Source organism: Neospora caninum, chromosome XII (assembly GCF_000208865.1).
Source record: "Neospora caninum Liverpool complete genome, chromosome XII".
Classification (NCBI taxonomy): Eukaryota; Apicomplexa; class Conoidasida; order Eucoccidiorida; family Sarcocystidae; genus Neospora; species Neospora caninum.
Window position 1 is genome coordinate 167,388 of NC_018398.1, and position 20,010 is coordinate 187,397.

The window sequence follows — 20,010 nt, forward strand, 5'->3', positions numbered from 1 at the left end:
TGCCCTCCCATTGCGTGTACGTGTGCCATTTCCCTCATTCACATTTACCCCTTCCGGTACGCCCTGAGCTTGCCGCTTCGTTCAAGTTAGCGCTCACGGAACTCGACGCAAACAGGAGAAAGGCATCTGAACCTTTCTTGCGAGGCCATATTTATCCGTGTAAGTGGCCCCTACGCTGCTATTTCCAGAGCATACCGCGGAATATCTCCATTTTCCGTCCATACCTGAAAGAGGCCGGCTTCTTTGAAAAAGCCAATGTCAGCTCACTCTGAAACGAAGCCAGGAGGTTTTGTTTGTGGCGACCTGCCGCTATATGTGCTGCCTTCCGGTCTGGCCATAAAGCCAATCAAGAGCTCCATCAGGCACAGGTAAAGCCTCCTTGTTCGTATACCAGATTGAGTCCGTCTTCAACCACCAGCAGAGGTGTATAGGCGCGCTACGGTCTGGCGAAAAAAAACGTGTTCCCTGTTTTTTGATGGCGATACCCCGCATACTGCGTAATCTGGAACCCGACTGAAGGTCAAAGCTGATTGCCAGTTTGCATTGGACAACTATCCCTGTCTGACATAGGTGTGGGCAGAGTAATCGACAGTAGCGTTGTCACCTGTCACGCGCATGACTTCTCGATAGGCAACTGCCCGGTGAGCCCCGCGCTTTCTGTACCACGATATATTATCGACAAAAATAAGATCCCTCGTCGTTACTGGTAGAGCAGTGTGGACACAACCGCCCTTCTTACAGCCCTTCTTACAATTGTTCGTCCCCCACTGATGCACAACAGAATGCCTGCGTGCAAACAGCACCACACAGTATGTTTTGCGCCTCTCCTTTTTTCATTTCTTTGTTTCCGCATATGTGCTCTCCTAGCTGACCCGGATGTTTACCGGAACCACCGAATTTTAGCATATATGGGTGCATAAGGTCAGCATAAACAAGGCAGTAACTCTCCGTGCGTGCTGGACTGTGGGGGCAGCGTCCCTTGTACCAGCGCCACCTGATACGTGCGTGGGTGGCACTCCCCCTCCCAACTCTGATCTCTCGTACCGTGGATCACCAAAGGCAATAAATCCCCCACCGTCGCTGCTGTTGCCTAAGCCCGCCCACGCTGCCAAAAGACGGCAATGCTACCATCTGGCGAAGGTGCCCGTAAATCCAGCCTGCCAAGATTATCCCCGTCAACGCTCGGCTAACCCTTTTTTTTGAGACGGCTCCAAGTTTAGGGTTGGCTGTTGCCAATGTCAACACTCCAGGTAAACCAAGAGTCGACCACAGGACATTTCTACGTTGAAAGTAATTTCGCGCGACAGAAACGAGGTGGTTGCCACCTCACCAGGAATAGATCGATTTACCTCGCTGTCCGAGAGTGACTAGTACACTGCCTGTACTAACACGAGAAATCGCATATCTCTTACGTTGAGAGACCCTTTCGCTGGCTGAATTTTGGATATCGACAGTGCACTTTACTTCCTACTCGGCTTGAGGAATGCGCCAAAGGATTCCTTAAGCTTCATATCATCTTGCCCATGGACCTTGTTCCCTTTTTTGTGCCCTGTACCACTTGGCCTGTAGGCGGCTTAGCTGGTAGATAAGACTACTTTCTAGAAAATAAAACTCTACAATCCAGCACCGAGTCTAGGCCACCTACTCTTCCCAAAGTGTAGTGTTTGAGACCCCTTTCTTTCCCTGGGCTTTCCTAGCGCAATGCGGTGTGCGCGAGTGTAACAGACTCCGGGCTCAGTAGGAAGACAATGTTCAGATGGTGCGAAACCAAATGGTGGCAACATCACGATGGGAAATCCACGGATCCCTTGCATTCGTTCCGTAATATAGCGAAATTGACGTAAAGTATAGGCCAGAGCACATCGCCCGCTTTGCGGCCGTGACGTCAACCACTCCCGTAGGGCGAGGACCCTCGCTCGGCGAGAATATCAGAAGTAAGATCCTCAAAAATTCACCCGCTGGAGTCTCATGTAGGTTAGGGACTCACAAATTGGGATGAGAAGCCTCACGAAAACGGTAGTTCAGTTGTCTTCTGTCATCGCTTTCGTTGGGCAATTCTTAGTTTTTTTCGCTGTGGAACCCCTGCCGGTTACATAGCATTTCCGTGCGACTCGTCACCTGTCACCAGCCATAGAGCTGGCTGCGTGAAGCACGGACACTACGTGGTCAACAAAAGGTCCGATTCGGATCTGGAGCCAAGTTTTGATGACGCCCGTATATTGCGTGTGAGCTGTAACGAAAAAAGCGCGTGAAACACTTATACTACGTCGCCTAAGAAAAAACCTCTAGTTACACTCAGGAAATTTGGGGGGAAAGCCGCATATGCCATGCGGTGTCCAACGAAAAAAGCTCTAGGTCTCTCTGAATCTGAAGTGGCCCAAGAGGTTTCTCATACCCGATGCGCCACGACATCTACGTGTAAGCACGAACATAAAACCAACCGAAACATCATTTTTCCCCAGGTCGTATTGCTAGGAGACCACCCACGCCCGCCAAAGAGGTTGGTAGCGTCCACGCTTGAACGCGGCCGGTGTACCACAGATATGTGATGTCACGTGTGGCGCCGTAGCGCCCGGAACCTGGCCCAAATAGGGGCGGATGCGTGCCCCGTTCCGCCGGCACTAGAGATTGTATGACTCGGCTGCAGCGCTCGTGCAGCAAAGACAGCTCTGCCGAGCCGATGACGTTTTGGATCTGGAATTTTAAACAGCCACGTCAGACAGCTGCCACCGTCAATGCTATGGTGCGGGAGGATTCTTTGTTTTTCCTGAGGGCCACGCTCGTTGGGGACTTTGCCGTGACGCCCACGAGTTACAGAAGGGGTCCGCAAGGAAGCCCTGAGACGTCGGTGGTGTTTTCCAAAACACGTATGTTGCGTCGAATCCAGCCGCAGCCGTTCGCGATACCAATTTTGCCGACCTATGTCCTGCAGCGAGTTACTCGAGCTTTCTTCAGCTCGCCAGACCGAGGCGACAGTCTCAAACCGAGCAAAACGAGTGCGCAAATTCGTCCAGGCCTGCTTCTCCAAGGCCCGTGGCCAGGACGACCCTCCACAAAGAAGCGAACAGCACTTCGAAATGAAGCTTTTGATAAAACTGGCCGCATAGGAGGGAGTCGGCCGTCGGTTCGGAATCCGAGCAAGGTCAAAAGCAGTGGGCATAGCGAAGTCCACAAAACCTGGTGAAGCCCGGCGCCGCGGTCATATCCAAATATCAATCCACGGTGTGGGACAAAACTGGTCACGGTGCCTTGAGAACGACGGATCGGCTCTATGCCGATGGCCCGTCTCGAGTTGTGCTCAGGATGAGAGGTCACAACAGCCCGCGGCGCTCCGTTCACGCTCCCTGCATCGCGGAGGCGTCAGAGAGCCGCAGTCCAGTCTGGCTCTCGTCACGAATCAGCAGCCGGCCAGACCCCGCACAATTGCTACATGCTGACGACGAAAGGTGGCTCTATCAAAAGAAGACACCTGCACCAGACAACTTTCTTGCGCAGACGACCAGAAAACAAAAAGTTGACCATGCCCCGTCTGGGCTAGCACGCGCGATGAGACACAGCTTCTATGTTGTCGACGTGACTATGCATGAGTCGCTATTCCTGTCATGCAGTGAGAGTGGACGGAGCCTTGAGTGACCCTGGATGTGCGTGCGCAGGTATTGGCAAGCTTTGGTGTATGGAGACGCATCGAGAGTCGTCCGCGCGAGACTCTCGGCGGTCACCAAGCAAGCATTGGTACGTCGCAGAAAAGCCGACGCATGCAGTAGTCGTCGCATAAACGGTTTCGCAAACGCGGCGACAACCGTGCGAGAATTTTCAGCTGTCACCAGCCATAGAGGTGGCTCCGTGAAGCACGGCCACTACGTGGTCAACAAAAGGTCCGATTCGGATCTGGAGCCAAGTTTTGATGACGCCCGTATATTGCGTGTGAGCTGTAACGAAAAAAGCGCGTGAAACACTTATACTACGTCGCTTAAGAAAAAACCTCTAGTTACACTCAGGAAATTTGGGGGGAAAGCCGCATATGCCATGCGGTGTCCAACGAAAAAAGGTCTAGGTCTCTCTTCATCTGAAGTGGCGCAAGATGTTTCTCATACCCGATGCGCCACGACATCTACGTGTAAGCACGAACACAAAACCGACTGAAACATCATTTTTCCCCAGGTCGTATTGCTAGGAGACCACCCACGCTCGCTAAAGAGGTTGGTAGCCTCCCCGCTTGAACGCTGCCGGTGTACTACAGACATGAGATGTCACGTGTGGCGCCGTAGCGCCCGGAACCTGGCCCAAATAGGGGCGGATGCGTGCCCCGTTCCGCCGGCACTAGAGATTGTATGACTCGGGTGCAGCGCTCATGCAGCACGGACAGCTCTGCCGACCCGATGACGTTTTGGATCTGGAATTTTAAACAGCCACATCAGACAGCTACCACCGTGAATGCTATTGTGCTGTCGCCCAGGTCTGCTTTTGTAACGCCGGTGGCCAGGACGACCTTCCCCAAAGTAGGAAACAGCACTTCGGAATGAAGCTTTTCATAAAACTCGCCGCAAAACGAAGTCCACAAAACCTGGTGAAGCCCCGCGACGAGGTCATATCCAACTGTCAATCCACGCTGTGGGACAAAACTGGTCGCGGTGCCTTGAGAACGACGGATCGGCTCTGTCCCGATAGCCCGTCTCGAGCTGTTCTCGGCATGAGGGGTCACAACAGCCCGCGGCGCTCCGTTCACGCTCCCTGCATCGCGAAGGCGTCAGAGAGCCGCAGTCCGGTCTGGCTCTCGTCACGAATCAGCAGCCGGCCAGACCCCGGACAATTGCCACATGCTGACGAGGAAAGGTGGTTCCATCGGAACAAGAGGAGACGGGCGTCAGAAAGCCTTCTTGCGCACACGACCAGAAAACAAAAAGTGGACCATGTCCCGTCTGGGCAGCACGCGCGACAAGGCACAGCTTCTATGTTGTCAAGATCGCTACGTATGAGTCGCTATTCCTGCTATCCAGCGAGAGTGGACGGAGCCTTGAATGACCCCGGATGTGCGTGCGCAGGTATTCTCAAGCTTTGGTGTATGGAGACGCATCGAGAGTCGTCGACGCGAGACTCTCGGCGGTCACCAAGGAAGCATTGGTACGTCGCGGGAAACCTGATGCATGCGATAGTCGTCGCATAAACGGTTTCACAAACGCGGCGACAACCGTGCGAGAATCGTCTGCTATTTCTTTCGCTGGCTTCAGTGAACGCCACAGCTACTACCACCTGCGCAAGAATCACAGAAGCTTCTGCTTTGGCGGAAAAGTGTGCTGCCTGTCTACTTGGCCGATTGCGGCATTCGCATGTCCAGAGAGTTGCTGCCTTCTGTGCCTCGTCTTTCTTGCACTTCACGGGAAAACACAGTTACGTCCGGTTCGCTCTTTGCATGCGCTGAGGCGAATCGGGAGGAAAAGCGCTGAATCTGCGACCGCACCGTGTCGTTCCTGGTACGGGAAAGCAGTCCGGCAGGTCTCCCGTCTTCCAGGGAAAGCTGCCCGCGTCTTAGCGCGTGGGGCTGGCCGTCGTACCCGACGAAAACGTCAGGTGCCCAGGGCAAATCCGCCGCCTGGGCCGTGTACCGACCCTCAGGTTCCCACACCTGGTTTTTGCATGAACGCCGCGACACCATGGATTTCTGAACAAAAGGGTCGTGCTAGACCAGTTTTTTCGCAGACTCGTTACATCAGCGCTCCTGGACCAAAGCCGCGACACTTCCGTCCTGGCATCTTGCTTAGTATGGGGGGGCTAAAGGCAGCATCACAAACTTGCGCTGCCACTCCCCAGGCCCTCACCAGCGCCTGGGTATGATCACGCCCGGTCGTTGCGTAATCCACAGCGGCCAGTCGCTCTCCGGGTTAACGTATCCGCCCAGCAAGAAGCCCTAGCAATCAAGCGCACCACTGCAGGTGTAGCGCTTCGACATCGCATCACGATTCAAGCCAGAAACCGACAGTTTTTGATGGTTCGGGTCGCACGACTGCGTCGTGTGTTTCTAACACCTGCCATGATGTGGCTACGACGTTGAGCACTGTATATGATGAATCCTCAAAAGGTGCGATAGACATTTTCGCACCTGATTCCGCATTGCGAACGGAGGCCATTTCCATCTGGCATCACACGTTCGCCCGCGCTTTCTACGTTTGCTGACTTATCTTCCCTCGGGGAGGCGGCTCCGGATTTGAAAAACCAAGTACCCACCATCACCTCAATGTTTTCAGCGATAGGCGGTCACGAAAAAATCGTTTTTCCCCCTTAGCGCCTCGGATCAGGGTCGGATGAACGTCCCCATTTCCTCCTACACTCTTGAGTTTCTTGATAATCTTTTTCCGCTCGGCGTATGACGTTCTGCTTCCCGGATCAGGAAAGACCGCCATCACAGCTGCCCTGTTGAACCTCGCGCCTCCAACACCTGGTCAGAAACAAACGACCCGATTGGGTATTCGAAAGCAGTGGGCCGCTGACGCAACAGACCCAGAAAGTCGCTTGCCTGCTGGCAGATCGTGCATCGACAGGCAGTAACGCGCAAAACGTCTTAGGCTGTCCAGTGCCTCGACTCCAGTCAACAGCCGCGTCCGGCGCAGCGCAGGGCCCGTGTGCCGCGGTCACCGCATACCCCTGAAGGGGTCAAACACCACCTGGTGCGCTATGCTGGTCGCTCAATCGTCAGCAGCGGGGCGTGCCTCCATGAATGACGTTGTCAGGTGAGACAAAACTGTGTCAGCCACGACGAGTTTCTCCGTTTACCTCAGAAGCTAATATTTCGCAGTGGGTCGTCCCCAGCACACGCCTGTATCTTTTGCTGAAAGTCAAGCGTTGAAGGCTTACGCTTAGCGATAAAAGAGTATGCTCACTTCCCTCGGCTTTTTGCTATCAGCGGGACAAGCATTCGTCGATGCAGTATTTTGGCTGCAAACTCTGTGCTTCTCCCAAGGGAGCTCCTGGTGAAGGAACACAACATCTTGATGGCGTTGCCATGGTGTCCCTTTCGGTTGGCCTCTTGGATAAATGACGCCGTCCCAGACTTAGTTGTATTTTACATGGGCCCAGTGGGAGCGGCATCCTGAAGCTTTTTAGTACAACCGCCGGTGCTTCTATGAACCAGCAAGATCGCATTGCGAACGAGTCGGAGGAAGATGAGGCCCACCGTATCGGCTGATAAGCGACAGAGTAGAAACGGCAGCCCCAGCTTGGTCGGTACCACACAACCTCTACGGAGCAGCGGATACTATAGTTTTGAGACTGCCGCTTTCGTATTCTCTCCCACCATGCCTTAAACTCGTTTGTGCGCGCTTAATGTTCCGCATATGTTAGCAAAATGACCTCATGGGATGCCGCCTGATCCCCCCTCGAAAAGTCGATAGCTGCTCAGTGACGCTCACAGCACAGAGAACCATAAAACACATGAACTGGAGCAGTGGGAATCCCCCCGCACATGCATGCTCCAGAATTTCCAGAAGATAGTCACCTGATGCTCTTCAGAGTTCATTCAATTCGGCGCTATTGAGATTGCGAATGCACCCTGTCCATTCTCGCAGCCGTAAGCCAGAGCTGATAGCTCTCATATCTCAGATCGCTGTTGACACGCGACCGTCCCTTTCGGTGGCCTCCTCCTATCTCGCAAGACGCCGCGCGCGAACACCTTCACGTTGCTGTTGTCCCTATGGTCTCCCTGCTTCTGGACTCCGCCGGCATCAACCACGCTGATGTTGCTGCTGTCTGTGAGTGGACTAGTTGCATTGTCTTGTACCCGTATAGGGTACTGATAAAGCCGGCATGCGATTGTCGTTCGGAATATATGCACGGGCGGCAGCTCAGGGCGATACAGTCAGGCTAAAGGTCAGCTGCCTCATAATGCTTGGGCTTGTTGCGAAAAATGGTGAGTCTCCGCGTCCACATGTATGTCGCAAAACTAACGATATCGTCGTCATTGACGGCAGCATATGCCCTCGAGGTGCGAAAAGGATAGCTTGAGGCAGCAGGGGGAAGATGGCTAACGGCTACGTACTCCTTTCTAGATCTACGGTCACACATGATGCCTACTGGGTACAATACCGCGGTCCCTGATTTCGTCCGCTCGAAGAATATCGTTGGTGTTGGGGCCTTAGCCTCTTAGGAGCCGTGGGGACAGCCTGCGGAATGTTTTACGAGAGAAAAAGCAATGCATAGAGAGCAGCCGTGAGCCGCTAGCCCAGCAAATGACACTAGCTGGCCAGCGAAGCCAAAAAGCATTTATTGTGTCTGATCATCACCGAAATCAGCGGCGTCGCGGCGTAGATCAGCAGACCCTGTGTCGCGCTATTGTGACGAAAACGAACTCGAGAAAAAAAGTAGCGCACCTTCTCTCTCGGTGAAAAAAAAGAACGGCAGCTGAGAACGGCGGCAGATACGGTGGGGCGCTTGCAGTAGGCGTAGGCGTGAACGTAAACGTGGATATACTTTGTGTGATGGGACGGACTTTCTTGCCTGAAGTGGCGGCAGAGTATCTTGTGGCGATCATCTGCACGGCGATATCCCTGGTGGACTCGGTGGGTAAGCAGCCGCTCGCCCGGAGACCTCTCGAGGCAATGAAAGTTATGGTAACCCATCAAGTGCCAGCTGACTTGTCCCATATCAACGGATATACTCAATAATAAAGTCTCTCTGATATGACAAACAGTGATGCATAGAGACCAAGGAGCCTCCGAATACACAGACCTTGAAAAAGAAGGCTAGGACGTAGCACTGGAGAGCCGAGTTCTCAGTCCCGGGAAACATGAAGAGGATACCCTTGCCGACACCGACGCGTGCCCCGGTTACAGCGGGGGGGAATTAGCCTCTGCCTCTCCGCAGTAGTGGCAACCGAAGGGGGAAAATTGAAGCGAAAAGCTATGAAATAGGTATTTTATTACAGGATTCGAATTCTGTCAGCTCTGCCGTCTTTTATATCTTGCCGCGGCGGAAGGGTAGGGCGGCGGTTCACAGGTGCCGGGTCTTTGTCACACTCGATAGAGTCAGAAAAATAGAGGACAACGCTCGAATGTAGTCCACTAGAGCACATAACGCTGATACTCCTGCTTCTCGCCAAATCAGGGGAGCGAGGTGAACATCATGAACCTAACATACCACCTTTTTTCGAAGACAATGCAAACCCCTTTTGTCTCTAAAAGTGCGAATGCCATCCCCACTGGCCCACGTGGTCTGCTAAGGCTGAGGCTGCGTTCATGGATCCCCGTCTTCTACCCATAAGCCAACAGTGTAAAGGCCAGTTTTGGCATGCTTGCTAAACGAGAATGCTTTCCGAATTGCAAGGCGCCTTGCCTTGGAAATTTACGGAGATATGACAGACACCCAACAATTGATGTTGCATTGCTGGACATCCCGTAAGGTCAAATGTTGATCTGATAACCTAGTCGTCCATTTCTGCCGCCCCTGGTATACGCCTTCGTGACGGAAAAACTGGCGTGCAGTTCCCGCTGTCCCTAGGATGCTTGGGTGGGCTGCTTGCCTTGACTTGGGTGGGCTGCTTGCCTTGGCTTGGGAGGTCGCGTTAAAACGGAAGGCCCAGGTGGGTTTTTTTAGCCTCCGGTACACAGTTGCGTGAGCCGCAGAGATGATCGGCGCTTATACAGACCGCATGTGGTTGCTCCGGTTCATGAAGGAAATACACATCTTTCAGATCAGCTAATGAAGTGGGTATTGGAGCCCGGCTCCTAGGAACCTGCCAGTCCATGATTTGTGGAAAAAAGCCATAGCAAGGGGCGCCCACGACACCGCGGTTTCGCTGGTGGACCAAGAGGCGCGACACTAGTTTGTTTTCAGCTCGAGCTCGGGAGTGGATCTGTCATGTTTTGTAATTTGCAGTTCTCCCCTATATGTTTCTGTTGTGCGCAGTTGCAGGTTGCTCGTATCAACTAAAAGATAGACCGAATACCGTTTCGAATTCTCGTCTGGTGGCTACCCTATCGTCTGCCATTTGAGTCGCTTGGGCCCCTCACGACATGACTGAATGATTCCGCTGAGTTATGTAGACATTTGGATCTGTTCGCAGTAGTGCCTGTGTTGGAAAATAATCGGAGGAACGAGGGGGAACGCGATACTCCTTAACGCGGACATGGAGGGGTGTGGCAAGCATGCTTTTTCAGGCTCGACCTCATTTTCTGTTTGTCGTTTCCCGTGTAGTGAAAGACACAATTGTCTGTGCTGGAGACTTGCCATCACGCCGTTTGTCTGATCTCAAAATACCAGAACGAGTCTCCGCCTGATTGACGTTTCTGTTAAACGATGGCTGCAGATCAAAGCGACCAGCTCTCGCACAATTCCTGTCTTTCAAAGCAGCAGTGGGGGAGTTTACATACGTGGCATCAGGGAAACGGATATGGAGACTTACAGCTGAAAAAACTTTTGGTATGTGCTGAATCGTCATTACAGCAAGTGAGCTTCTGAGACCGTGTTTCACCCATGCCAGTACGTTGCAATGCAGAAAGGACTCTGGTAGGTTGGGAGCGACACGGTAGCCTTTCTATAAGCCACAGTAGTGTGGCAGTTTCTGAGTAATCCCAGGACGACAAGGGCGCATTTAGTCGTGTGACAGAGAATTTTGCTTGTCGTCGTGCCTACACGAAGAAAGCCTCTGTCTGTCAATTCACCAGAAACGACCGATACAGCCAACAGTTGCATTGATTCCCTCATGGACATTCTCCCATCTTCTCCCTTTTCATGTTTCTCGTTAGAGTCCGAGAGAAAGTTGACCTGTCGGACCCTCTTTGTGCCCCAACGTATCCAAGCTACCAAATCTCGCTCATGGACAAGATGGTACATGTGAACACGTAGCTTCCGGCGACGTGTGGTAAGCAAGCGGCAAACCATCCTTTAGGGGACAATAGAACGGCGGTCGTCATATGGCATCAAACTCGATGGAATCCGACTAGCAGGATACGTAAAAGGGAGCTAACTCCTGCCGTCCTCTCACACGGTCCTAACGAGTTGAATGCATTGTGCAGATGAGGCCACCAAGGAACAAATACTGGGCTTTCACGTGCAGCTGTACTAAAATCCTGATAAAAGATCGTCGGTGACGACGGCGAACAAGATTCCTCAAGGCTGGCAGTGTGAGCATTATTCGAGAATGTAGATTCAACAGCCCCGTGTCCGTCTCCACTGAGGCTACGTCCTCGGGGGCACGACGCAAGCGTTTCCGATACGCGTTCAGGTATAGAGTAGTCTCCCAAAGGCGTCCCTGAGGTACAAGCGCTGTCGGTCACATTGGCCGAATCCTGCCTTGCAGAAAGACCGAGCACACAACCTTGACAGGCCTCGGTAACACGGACTTGAGATGTCGGAATACCTGAGTCTGCACAGGTCGCTTTAGTTATAAAGCTCTTGCTGGCGACAGATCGATTTCCCGTTCCAAGTAGCAGGCGTGTGAGGGTAGAAAGCAAGCACATCAGCTCCCAGAAGGACCAAAAACACAATCCTTGCGCCTCTGGATAACCGCCGGCTGATGCCGCAGACACCTTCAACCGTTGCATATAGAGAAAGATGAGGTCGCGCTTAGACAGTGGTCTCCGAGCAAAACGACGACAGGTCCTTCGAGGCGATTGCGCCGGATTCCGCCCAGAGAAGTGTTGGGAATTCCGCGAAGCCAGAGAAACTGGCACCCACAGGTGCTGCATGGCATCTTGGAGGTGAGTCCGAGAAATTAGATCCAACCAGTGCCTCAGCTGAAGCGTCAGGCTGTCCGGAAACTGTGTGACGTGGAGGAACAAATTTTGGCACATATCAAGAAGGGAGGTTGGAGATGGCAGTTCCGGAGACTTAGACAGCGCCGACTCAACGGGGATCCACAGACAGCAGTGCTGCGGCATGATCGCGTCGATCTCATTGTTGGCCGTAGGACAGTCCCCACTGTCAAACTCCCGAGCTCTTGGGACCCGTTGCCGTGTCGTCCGCAGCGACAACTGCCCATTCTCGACATCTGAGGCTGTGCAACCACTTGCGGTACTACCTGAACATGATCTACTTGTTCCTTCGCTTATTTCCAAAAAAGAAGCGTTAGTTTTTCTATCGGCATTTTTTCTGTTCCTAACCTGTGCGCCTGGTAATTCCATAGTACCATGCACACTGTTTCCCTTGTAGCCCGCATTCTCTGACCTGTTGCCGAACATCGTAGAGGTTGGCTGTTTACCTAGGATGCCAAGTGCGAATCCGGCAGACACGTTGACACTGACAGCGGTTGGTGCTTTTAGTTGGGACAATTTGGCCATCGGTGAAGCACTACCGTCGGACCGAAAAGTCCCGGACTCCAGGCTGCAGGTGTGTGCGTACGCAGAGCATGTATCAGAACAGGGTGGGACAGGGAATGGCGACCTGCGTTGAGACCAAATGGCAAGCGTCCTGTTCATCAAGCCGGATGTGGTATCGGCAGTGGTAGCAGTCATAGGCAAAGCGGTGCGGACACATCCTTTGTCTTCGTTTCCTGCGGCGGGCTGCAGCCTCGTAGATACTCCTCTCCCACCCGGGTTTGGAATGGGGCGGCCATTGTCTATTGACATATCCCTTGCCTCACGGGACGAGAATGGCAATGGTTCTTCAACCGTATCCGGAATGAGGTGGTGCATACGGGTGCGGGGTACTACATTCGAGATGATTTCGCAGCTCAGAGCACCGTGCGAAAACGATTGTGTCCCTGCTGGCACGGCTGCACGCTCTGCAAACATCGGATGGAGAAGGTGAATTAAACTAGGACAAAATTAAAAAGACGCAGATATATTTCTACTTTTTCGGTGCAGCTTCTGGCAGACATGCTTCTTGTGAGCCCATTGGGCTCCGCCACGGAAGACAATCCGTCCTCTCATAGCCTCTCATAGAAACTGCCACACGGCTATCACCGCTTTGTCAGGATGAAAGTGTTGCTCGATCCACATGTTATGCAGGGGGCATTGCTCTCCAAAGAAATCTTCTCACCACAGTTCTGCTCTGCACGAGGTGCAGGTCTTCTCTTAATATGCTGCTGGTGTTTTGTCGACATTTCTTGAGCGCCTCGGTGTGACCACACAGGCCGCTGAAGGGCTTTCGCACGCGGGATACGCGAAGAGCCACAATAACTCGAAGCGTTTTTTTCTTCGTCGAGATAAGATGACACCTGAGATGGTGCTCCAAGGAGAGAGAAGTAAACGATAACCAGAGCCTCGGACACGAGTGGTTCCTTGATCCGACGATCTAGAAGACTTTCACCTGTGGCTATAAAGCCCGCTGCCGTCTCATATTCGTAATCTGAGTCAAGCAGTGACGACAGAGAAACAGTGACTTTGGTGGAGGCGGAGCAGACGGGAGGAACAGAAAATGGTGCAAGAGAGTGGTGCCCTGGGAGCTACGGCACCAAAATGAACAGCGACAGCGACAAAGGTATTGACACATCACATCGAAGTTGTACGGAGCTTGGAGGGGACCGTATATGCCAGAAAATGAAGCCTCATCGAGTTTTGATGTGCTATTGTTGAGGCTAGATGCGAATGAAGTTCTAAATCGAGTCTACAGTGACCGATGACAAAATGCAGACACTGGATTGTGCACCATTATATTCTGACCTATTTCATCGCGAAGCACCATTGCTGTTGTGTGCCGGGGACGGGGCGGGGTGCAGTGGCATACACAATGGACTCGACCTCGTCGCAACCTTCTTATCCCGGAATCACTGTAGGGGAAGAGTGAATTGCACAGCCTTACCGCACCGCAGTGATGGGTTGCCATTCACTTCGAGGAGCCAGGCTTTGCAGTTTGCGTCAAGCAAAATATCGAGGCCAACGATTTGGAAACATCGCGATCGCGGAGTGGTGTCTCGATAGATGCTGTCATATTTTAGCGCCAGCAGGGGTTTGAAGGCAGTCATGACCTTCTCGACCATGGATACGATCTGCCGCCAAACATATTCGACATCGACGTCTGAATGCACGTGAAAGGAGGAAGGGATTTTGCATTGTGCGACATTTTGTGTATCTGGGGAATCCTAAAATGGTGAACCCCCCGTCCGCTCCAGATGGACGATGACACGGTTGCCTAGGCTGTGATCGACCGACTACCGTTCACACACGCGCAGTTAATAGTCTTCGGCAACATTCAAAGACACTGCTTCCGAGTTGCAGAACCACAATGGCACAAGCTCAAGCTAACCCCCTTTTACGGACCGGCGCCATCGAGCGTTTGCCACATACAGTGACACCGACTATCGATGAATATGAACTTTTCCTCCGTGCAGTCAACTGGAGCCGCCTGATAAGCGAATAGAGAATGCGGGCATCGGCGTCTGAAGCCGCACAAGCGCCTTCTGTCGCTCTTCCGACATTCTAGGAGTTCAGAGGTTTCGTAAAAAAAGTACCTACTGCTTAGAAAAGCGTTCGACGGAGAAACAGCTTCCTAACTTACTTTGCTGTAGAAGATCTTCGAAAACGTCATCCAGAAGCCGTTTGCTGCTAGTTCGATCGTGGACATTGGACGATCTGACAAATCCACGGTGATCCTTGTTGATGGCGTAGTTTGTTAGGTGCATGAACTCATTGTTCATATTACCGGGGCATGGTGGCTCGTAGTCCTCCGTACAGAAGCGCACTAGGCTTCGCCGCGACACAAAGACCTTAGTACATACATAAGGAGAAAAAGTCAGATTAGGGATTCACTCCTGTCATGCTCAGTGTATACACCGCCGTTACCCATGACGTACTCAACCATAAGTAGATATATTTTTTGACGACCAGCGGGATCAACCGCGCACCAACCCGTCTGACACTTCATAGTACTGCACCTCCTGTGGGCGGCCCGCCATGTACATACAAAAGCGCCATAAGAGGAAGACAGCTGAGATTTCACTCGGTACTTACACTTAGCTTCGGCGTCACGGCTGTGATGAGAACGTAGACGCGAAAGTCGAATTTGCGATTATCAAGAAGATAAGGGTTGCAGATGTACTGTTGAACGATGTACCCATCTTGGCCTTCGAGAATTTCCTTTGGGATCTGGTCGAGATCAGAGACGAGTTTAAGGCCAGCCCCTTGAGTACCTGCATCTGGCTTAAGAATATAGACTGTTTCTTGTTTGCAAGATGCGGTAATATGCGTTGTGATCGTTTTGACCCGCTGGCCACGTCGGGGACAGGACGAGGACTCAGCAGTTCCTCGTGGCTCACGTTTGGCTCCACTGGACAAACGTGGGTCGGCAGCTGGGACGCGTAGGGCTGTCTGCACTGCTTCGCGATCTTCTGGGAGAAGCCAGGTTCTCGGAAAGAAAGAGAAACCGTCGGGGTCAAATAGTGTCATAGAAGATACAACTCGGGCCAGCCAACGCTTCTTCGCAAACTCGTGCAGCCCTGGAAATCGGTTGACCACATGGGCTATTGAAGCATAATCCCTATGTTCTCCGTCCGTCAACGCGAAGCCTAGCCAGGCGATGTCTCCTGAAATCAGACAGTGAGATAGAAAGAAGCAGACACATGCGATCACAAGAATAAAAGTAGCAGCTGGTGAAAGCTGGCACACAAACAGGACAACTGGCGTTCCGAGTAGCTGCAGCACGCCTTAGTAGGCCAAACCCTCTAGAAAACCTCACTCGACCTGAAGCTAGCAAGAAATGGATTGAAAGAATGCTCTCCATCCGGCATTCAATGCTAAAAACATACCGGTAGGGAAGAGAGAGCTGTTTTTCTTCCATCCCAGGCTGCGGACGCAAGATTCCATGAGGGGCTTTTCTTTGCCAGCCTGGGACAGATCCAACGTGATGGACGGTCCCTTGACTTTGGAGGCGGGACCGCCAGCCTTAGAGAAAGAACATCCAGCAGCAACACATTTGTCAAAAAAGAGAGTTCGGATGCCATTCACGAATTGACTGAAGTAATCTCGCGTGACAGCCGCTGGGACGTTAGTCTCGCTTTTCGGTCCATCAACGTTCTCTCCGAGTGTGCATGATTTGAGAGAACAAGACGATGAAGCAATGGAGGTGGAAACCTCGCTAGCGGAACAGAAGAATGTCTCATACCGTGCATCGACTTGACTGTCACTAGAAACACACCCAGAACTACTAGAATCTTGCGTTCTTGTCGACGACAGAAGTTTACTGTCGTCCTCGAAATATCGTTGGCTGGCGGGAGACATTTTCTTGAACGTCAGTTGGCACGGGCTGCTTTACACCATGGTCGTACGCCATCGAGAAGAGGAGCTGACGCGTCACTTTAGGGGGGGGGGGCGTCAAACATGATTAGGTTGTGAAATAGAGAAGTTTCCCGCAACTAAATAAGAAAAACAAACACAGGACCCGACGAAACAAGTGAACTGAGAAGCCCATCCATCAGCAACGCGCTTCAGTCCAGAGACTCGCTCATCGGAACCAACCCGCTCAGCCAACCCCAAAAACATACCACGCGCGAAAGCGGACGGCCCCCAAAGAACGTGCTACAAGAAGCGAATATTTAGACACCAAGTTTAAACACAATAGGTACTTGAAGAACTCCAGAGAAAGATTCATCGGCATGCTAACCGCCACATCTGTAGCTGAAATCGTCCGCCACCCCAAAGCTAAAATGTCCGCGTCATTTGGTGAGCACACATGAGGTGGGACGGGTTATCTAGGCATCTTGTAATTGCAGCCGCGAAGCACACGGGAACTGCCTTCCCATTTTGTTCGCAGATTTCCGAGGGGCCGCGGGAGTCCTCGTTGCCAAGCGGTCCACTCGCGTGGCCATTTCTCAGCAGTGTCTCTCCTTCTGCCAGCCTAGGACGGGGGGGTGGTAGCCGTGCAGCGGCGACGCGTAGTCTCAAATTGATTCAGGTAAGCAGCTGCGCGGCCAAGACAGGATGTGCCCCCCAACTAGCTTAAGACAGCGTGCAACAGAGAGACAGTAACAGTCAAGACAAAGCATGCAGATGAAAAAGAGAAAAAACGGGCTCACGCTGAGTGGCAACCTGCCGCTATTGGGTAAATGTTTTCCTAGTTGAATTCTCCGTGTGTACCCTCCGAATTTGCAAGAACCCGCGGAGGTTTGGGGATGCTGTGGGTAATTTGTGCCAGGCTGGAACTCGGTAACAGCCTGTATGATGTCCATTTACATCAAATAACCCTCTCGCGTCCACAAAGGGCGTCAAATAAAAAAGTGAGGGTCAGCAGTAGGCGTAGCGTGTGTTAAGCTGAAACTGGTGGCCCAGAGTTGAGGCGATAAATGCGCCTAGAGCAATGAACTGTAATTTCAGGATGGGGTAATGACGAACTTGTTTTCTGACGGCATAGGACTTTTCCGGCGATGTTTTGTCTTCTTTCCTCAGCGCAACACTGCCTCTTTGCAGACATGCATTAACGGACGGGCGACGAGCACTTTCACCTCGAGCTCAGTTGTATATTCGACGTCAGTATCTCGCATAATGTGCCATTACTCCCATCATTCACTATGGATGACGATGTTATCTGGAATCCGTAAGTTTGGACGAAGGACCAGTGAAGAGGTGAGTGAATACGTACACATTCGCCATAGCAACCCAAAGCCATCTCTACGGTAGAGTTACACATGATGTCGCGAAGAACGGCTTTGGCCTCAGTACTGATTGCACCCGTGAAACGTGCTCATTCTCGAGCACCCACGCTACATACGGCCCAAGGATCTTGGTAGCCAATTTTACATTCGTGTCCTTGGGCTTAGAGACGAGCAACGACCGATCTGGTATGCATGATAACGCCGTTTTTCGGGGGTATTTTGCTGTGATGAGACAGGTGCCAAGAAACGAGAAACGCATGTGGGCATCTTCTCTCTTCCAGAAGCAGATCGGAAAAGAAAACGATCGAATAGTAAGACATCCCAGAAGAATGTGAGAGCATATTCCCTGTACATGCGACGACGACTGAGGAGGAACCTGCTCCGGATAGGAGTGCAGAATTTCAGAAAGTAACCCCCCCCAAGCTGGGCGAGGTATGACGGTACACTAACGGCTCGCTTCGCGAAGTCTCAGCTAGCCACGCCCATTGTTATGGGAAAAGTCAATATGGGGCCTGGAACTTCGAGCAAGAAACAGAGGTAGCCGACATGGAGGCGCTGATACAATCCGAGGATTAGAACTCCAAATATTATTTGACCTCTTATCCCTGGCGTACCTTACGACCGTTTTATAATTTAGAGAGAGAAGGCAACGTGAATCATTATCCACACTACTCCAGTTATCAGATACAGACAACCAAGTTCTTTATGATTGCTGTACACCACCACCCCACTGGACTGCTTACGACAGCAGAAAGTGGCCACCGAAGACCGCTCTGCATGAATACATAGATAGAGTTTGGGAGATTACACCGAAACCAGGTAAGATTAGAATATGTACTTCTGGATGTCCGAAAAACCGACGCTGGATAGATTTGAGCAGACAGCTTCGGGTTTTCGACTCATGCAACTTCTGATGCGTACCTATATCGCGCAAAAAAGTGTCAGCTTTCACCGGTCATCATGAGAGGGTGAGGTTTTGCCTGGATCCTTTGAGGTCAACAGGGTAACAAGGTGGTTGGAAGCACAGGGGAGACAGGACAAAACACAGAACTGAGCAGACAAAGTAGTTGCCTGTGATGGTGTCGCAAGGGTGGGGGGAAAAACATAACAGAACTTCGAAAGACATGGATGGAAAGGAGACGGAAAACGGAAACGAATCAGTTTACGTAGGCAGAAGAGGGATGGTAATTCAAAAATTGATCAGCAGCATATATATTCGGTGCCCCGAAACCGCAATGTAGAAGGCAGCCTTTGAAGCACCGCGAGCCACAAACGTCGAGCTGTGAAACCCATAGCCTTTTTACAAAAAATCCGCTCCACCGACATACTTTTCTAAAGCCACGAACGTACCGTAGCGAAGAAACATATGGGCTGCAACTTAAATACATGTATTTGCATGCCTCGACACTTCACTGTAAAACGTGCATACGTGCACAATGGAATAAGGGCTGCGTAAGTCGACACTTCACCGCTGTGTTGGTTAACATCGGTCCTGCGGTGAAGCAAGGGCGGCTGACTGAGGACGTAATCAACGAGCCGGCACCGACGTGGAGACATCTCAATTACCCGTGTCACGAGAGTCGAACAAATGTCACCGTTTGCATTGCCAGTCCCTCACCACCTTGCGCCCCTTACCTGCATTTTTGTGTAACTGCAGGATGTCATTAAATGCCTCATTTAATTCAAGCATATGGCATGACAATAACGAAGCCTACGTTGCTCTCCTCTCATACAAAGAAACCAGAATCGTTTGGCAATCCCCACGGCAGCTGTCTTTCTTCAACGAAAATGAACCTAACCCATGAGTCAGAGGTGAACACGACGTACAAACGAAAACTTAATGATCCGACAAAACTATCTCGTTAGCACACCTGATTCAAACAACAATCGGCCGCATGACCGTGACAGACCTTCACCTCACCGGGGAGAAGACCGATAAAAACAACGAACAAGGGCATACAGTCGCAAGGAGGAGTGCCCGGCGCTGCAGGAATAAAATAACCTGAACCGTCCAGAAGGTTCGCGACTCACCATGATACCATCTCGGATGATGCAGCAGCTGAAGATATTGCAGCGTTCATACTGTGAAACACCTTCAACACACCTCGTGCAATGACACATGATGCGTCTGTAACCTTAAAAAGCAATCTGGAGTTTCTCCCTTCCTCAAAAGAGAACCCATCCACACAGACCGTTGTCCCAACACCGGTCCGGCAAACAACGAATTGCCTATTTTAATGACAAGGGCGTTTCCTCTTTTCTTGAGTCTCGCGCAGAGTCGGATGCAAAGCGAGGGAAAACAAAATCAACGTTTTCCCAGATGTTGGTGGGGTCCAGGTTGAAACGATATTGCAGTATCGCCTTCGAGTTGGCTGCAAGTCGTCCTCACGGCAGTGCTCAGCACTTGTCCCGTCGAAATACTTCGCTTTACACTTCAATAATATTTCCAGGCGATTATCATCCATGCGGTCAACTTGTCTGCATTTTCATCCCTGCGC

The 20,010-nt window shown here is 51.8% G+C and overlaps 1 protein-coding gene across 1 annotated transcript; it reads right to left on the reverse strand.

The window, feature by feature from the left end:
- Nucleotides 1-10,907: 10,907 nt before the first annotated feature.
- On the reverse strand, nucleotides 10,908-16,142 carry NCLIV_060520 (putative tubulin-tyrosine ligase family protein; the record flags this gene model as incomplete). Its single annotated transcript, XM_003885606.1, has 6 exons — nucleotides 10,908-12,709; nucleotides 12,967-13,275; nucleotides 13,729-13,944; nucleotides 14,425-14,632; nucleotides 14,877-15,448; nucleotides 15,671-16,142. 6 exons carry the CDS (start codon nucleotides 16,140-16,142, stop codon nucleotides 10,908-10,910), a joined length of 3,579 nt encoding a protein of 1,192 aa, XP_003885655.1.
- Nucleotides 16,143-20,010: the final 3,868 nt, after the last annotated feature.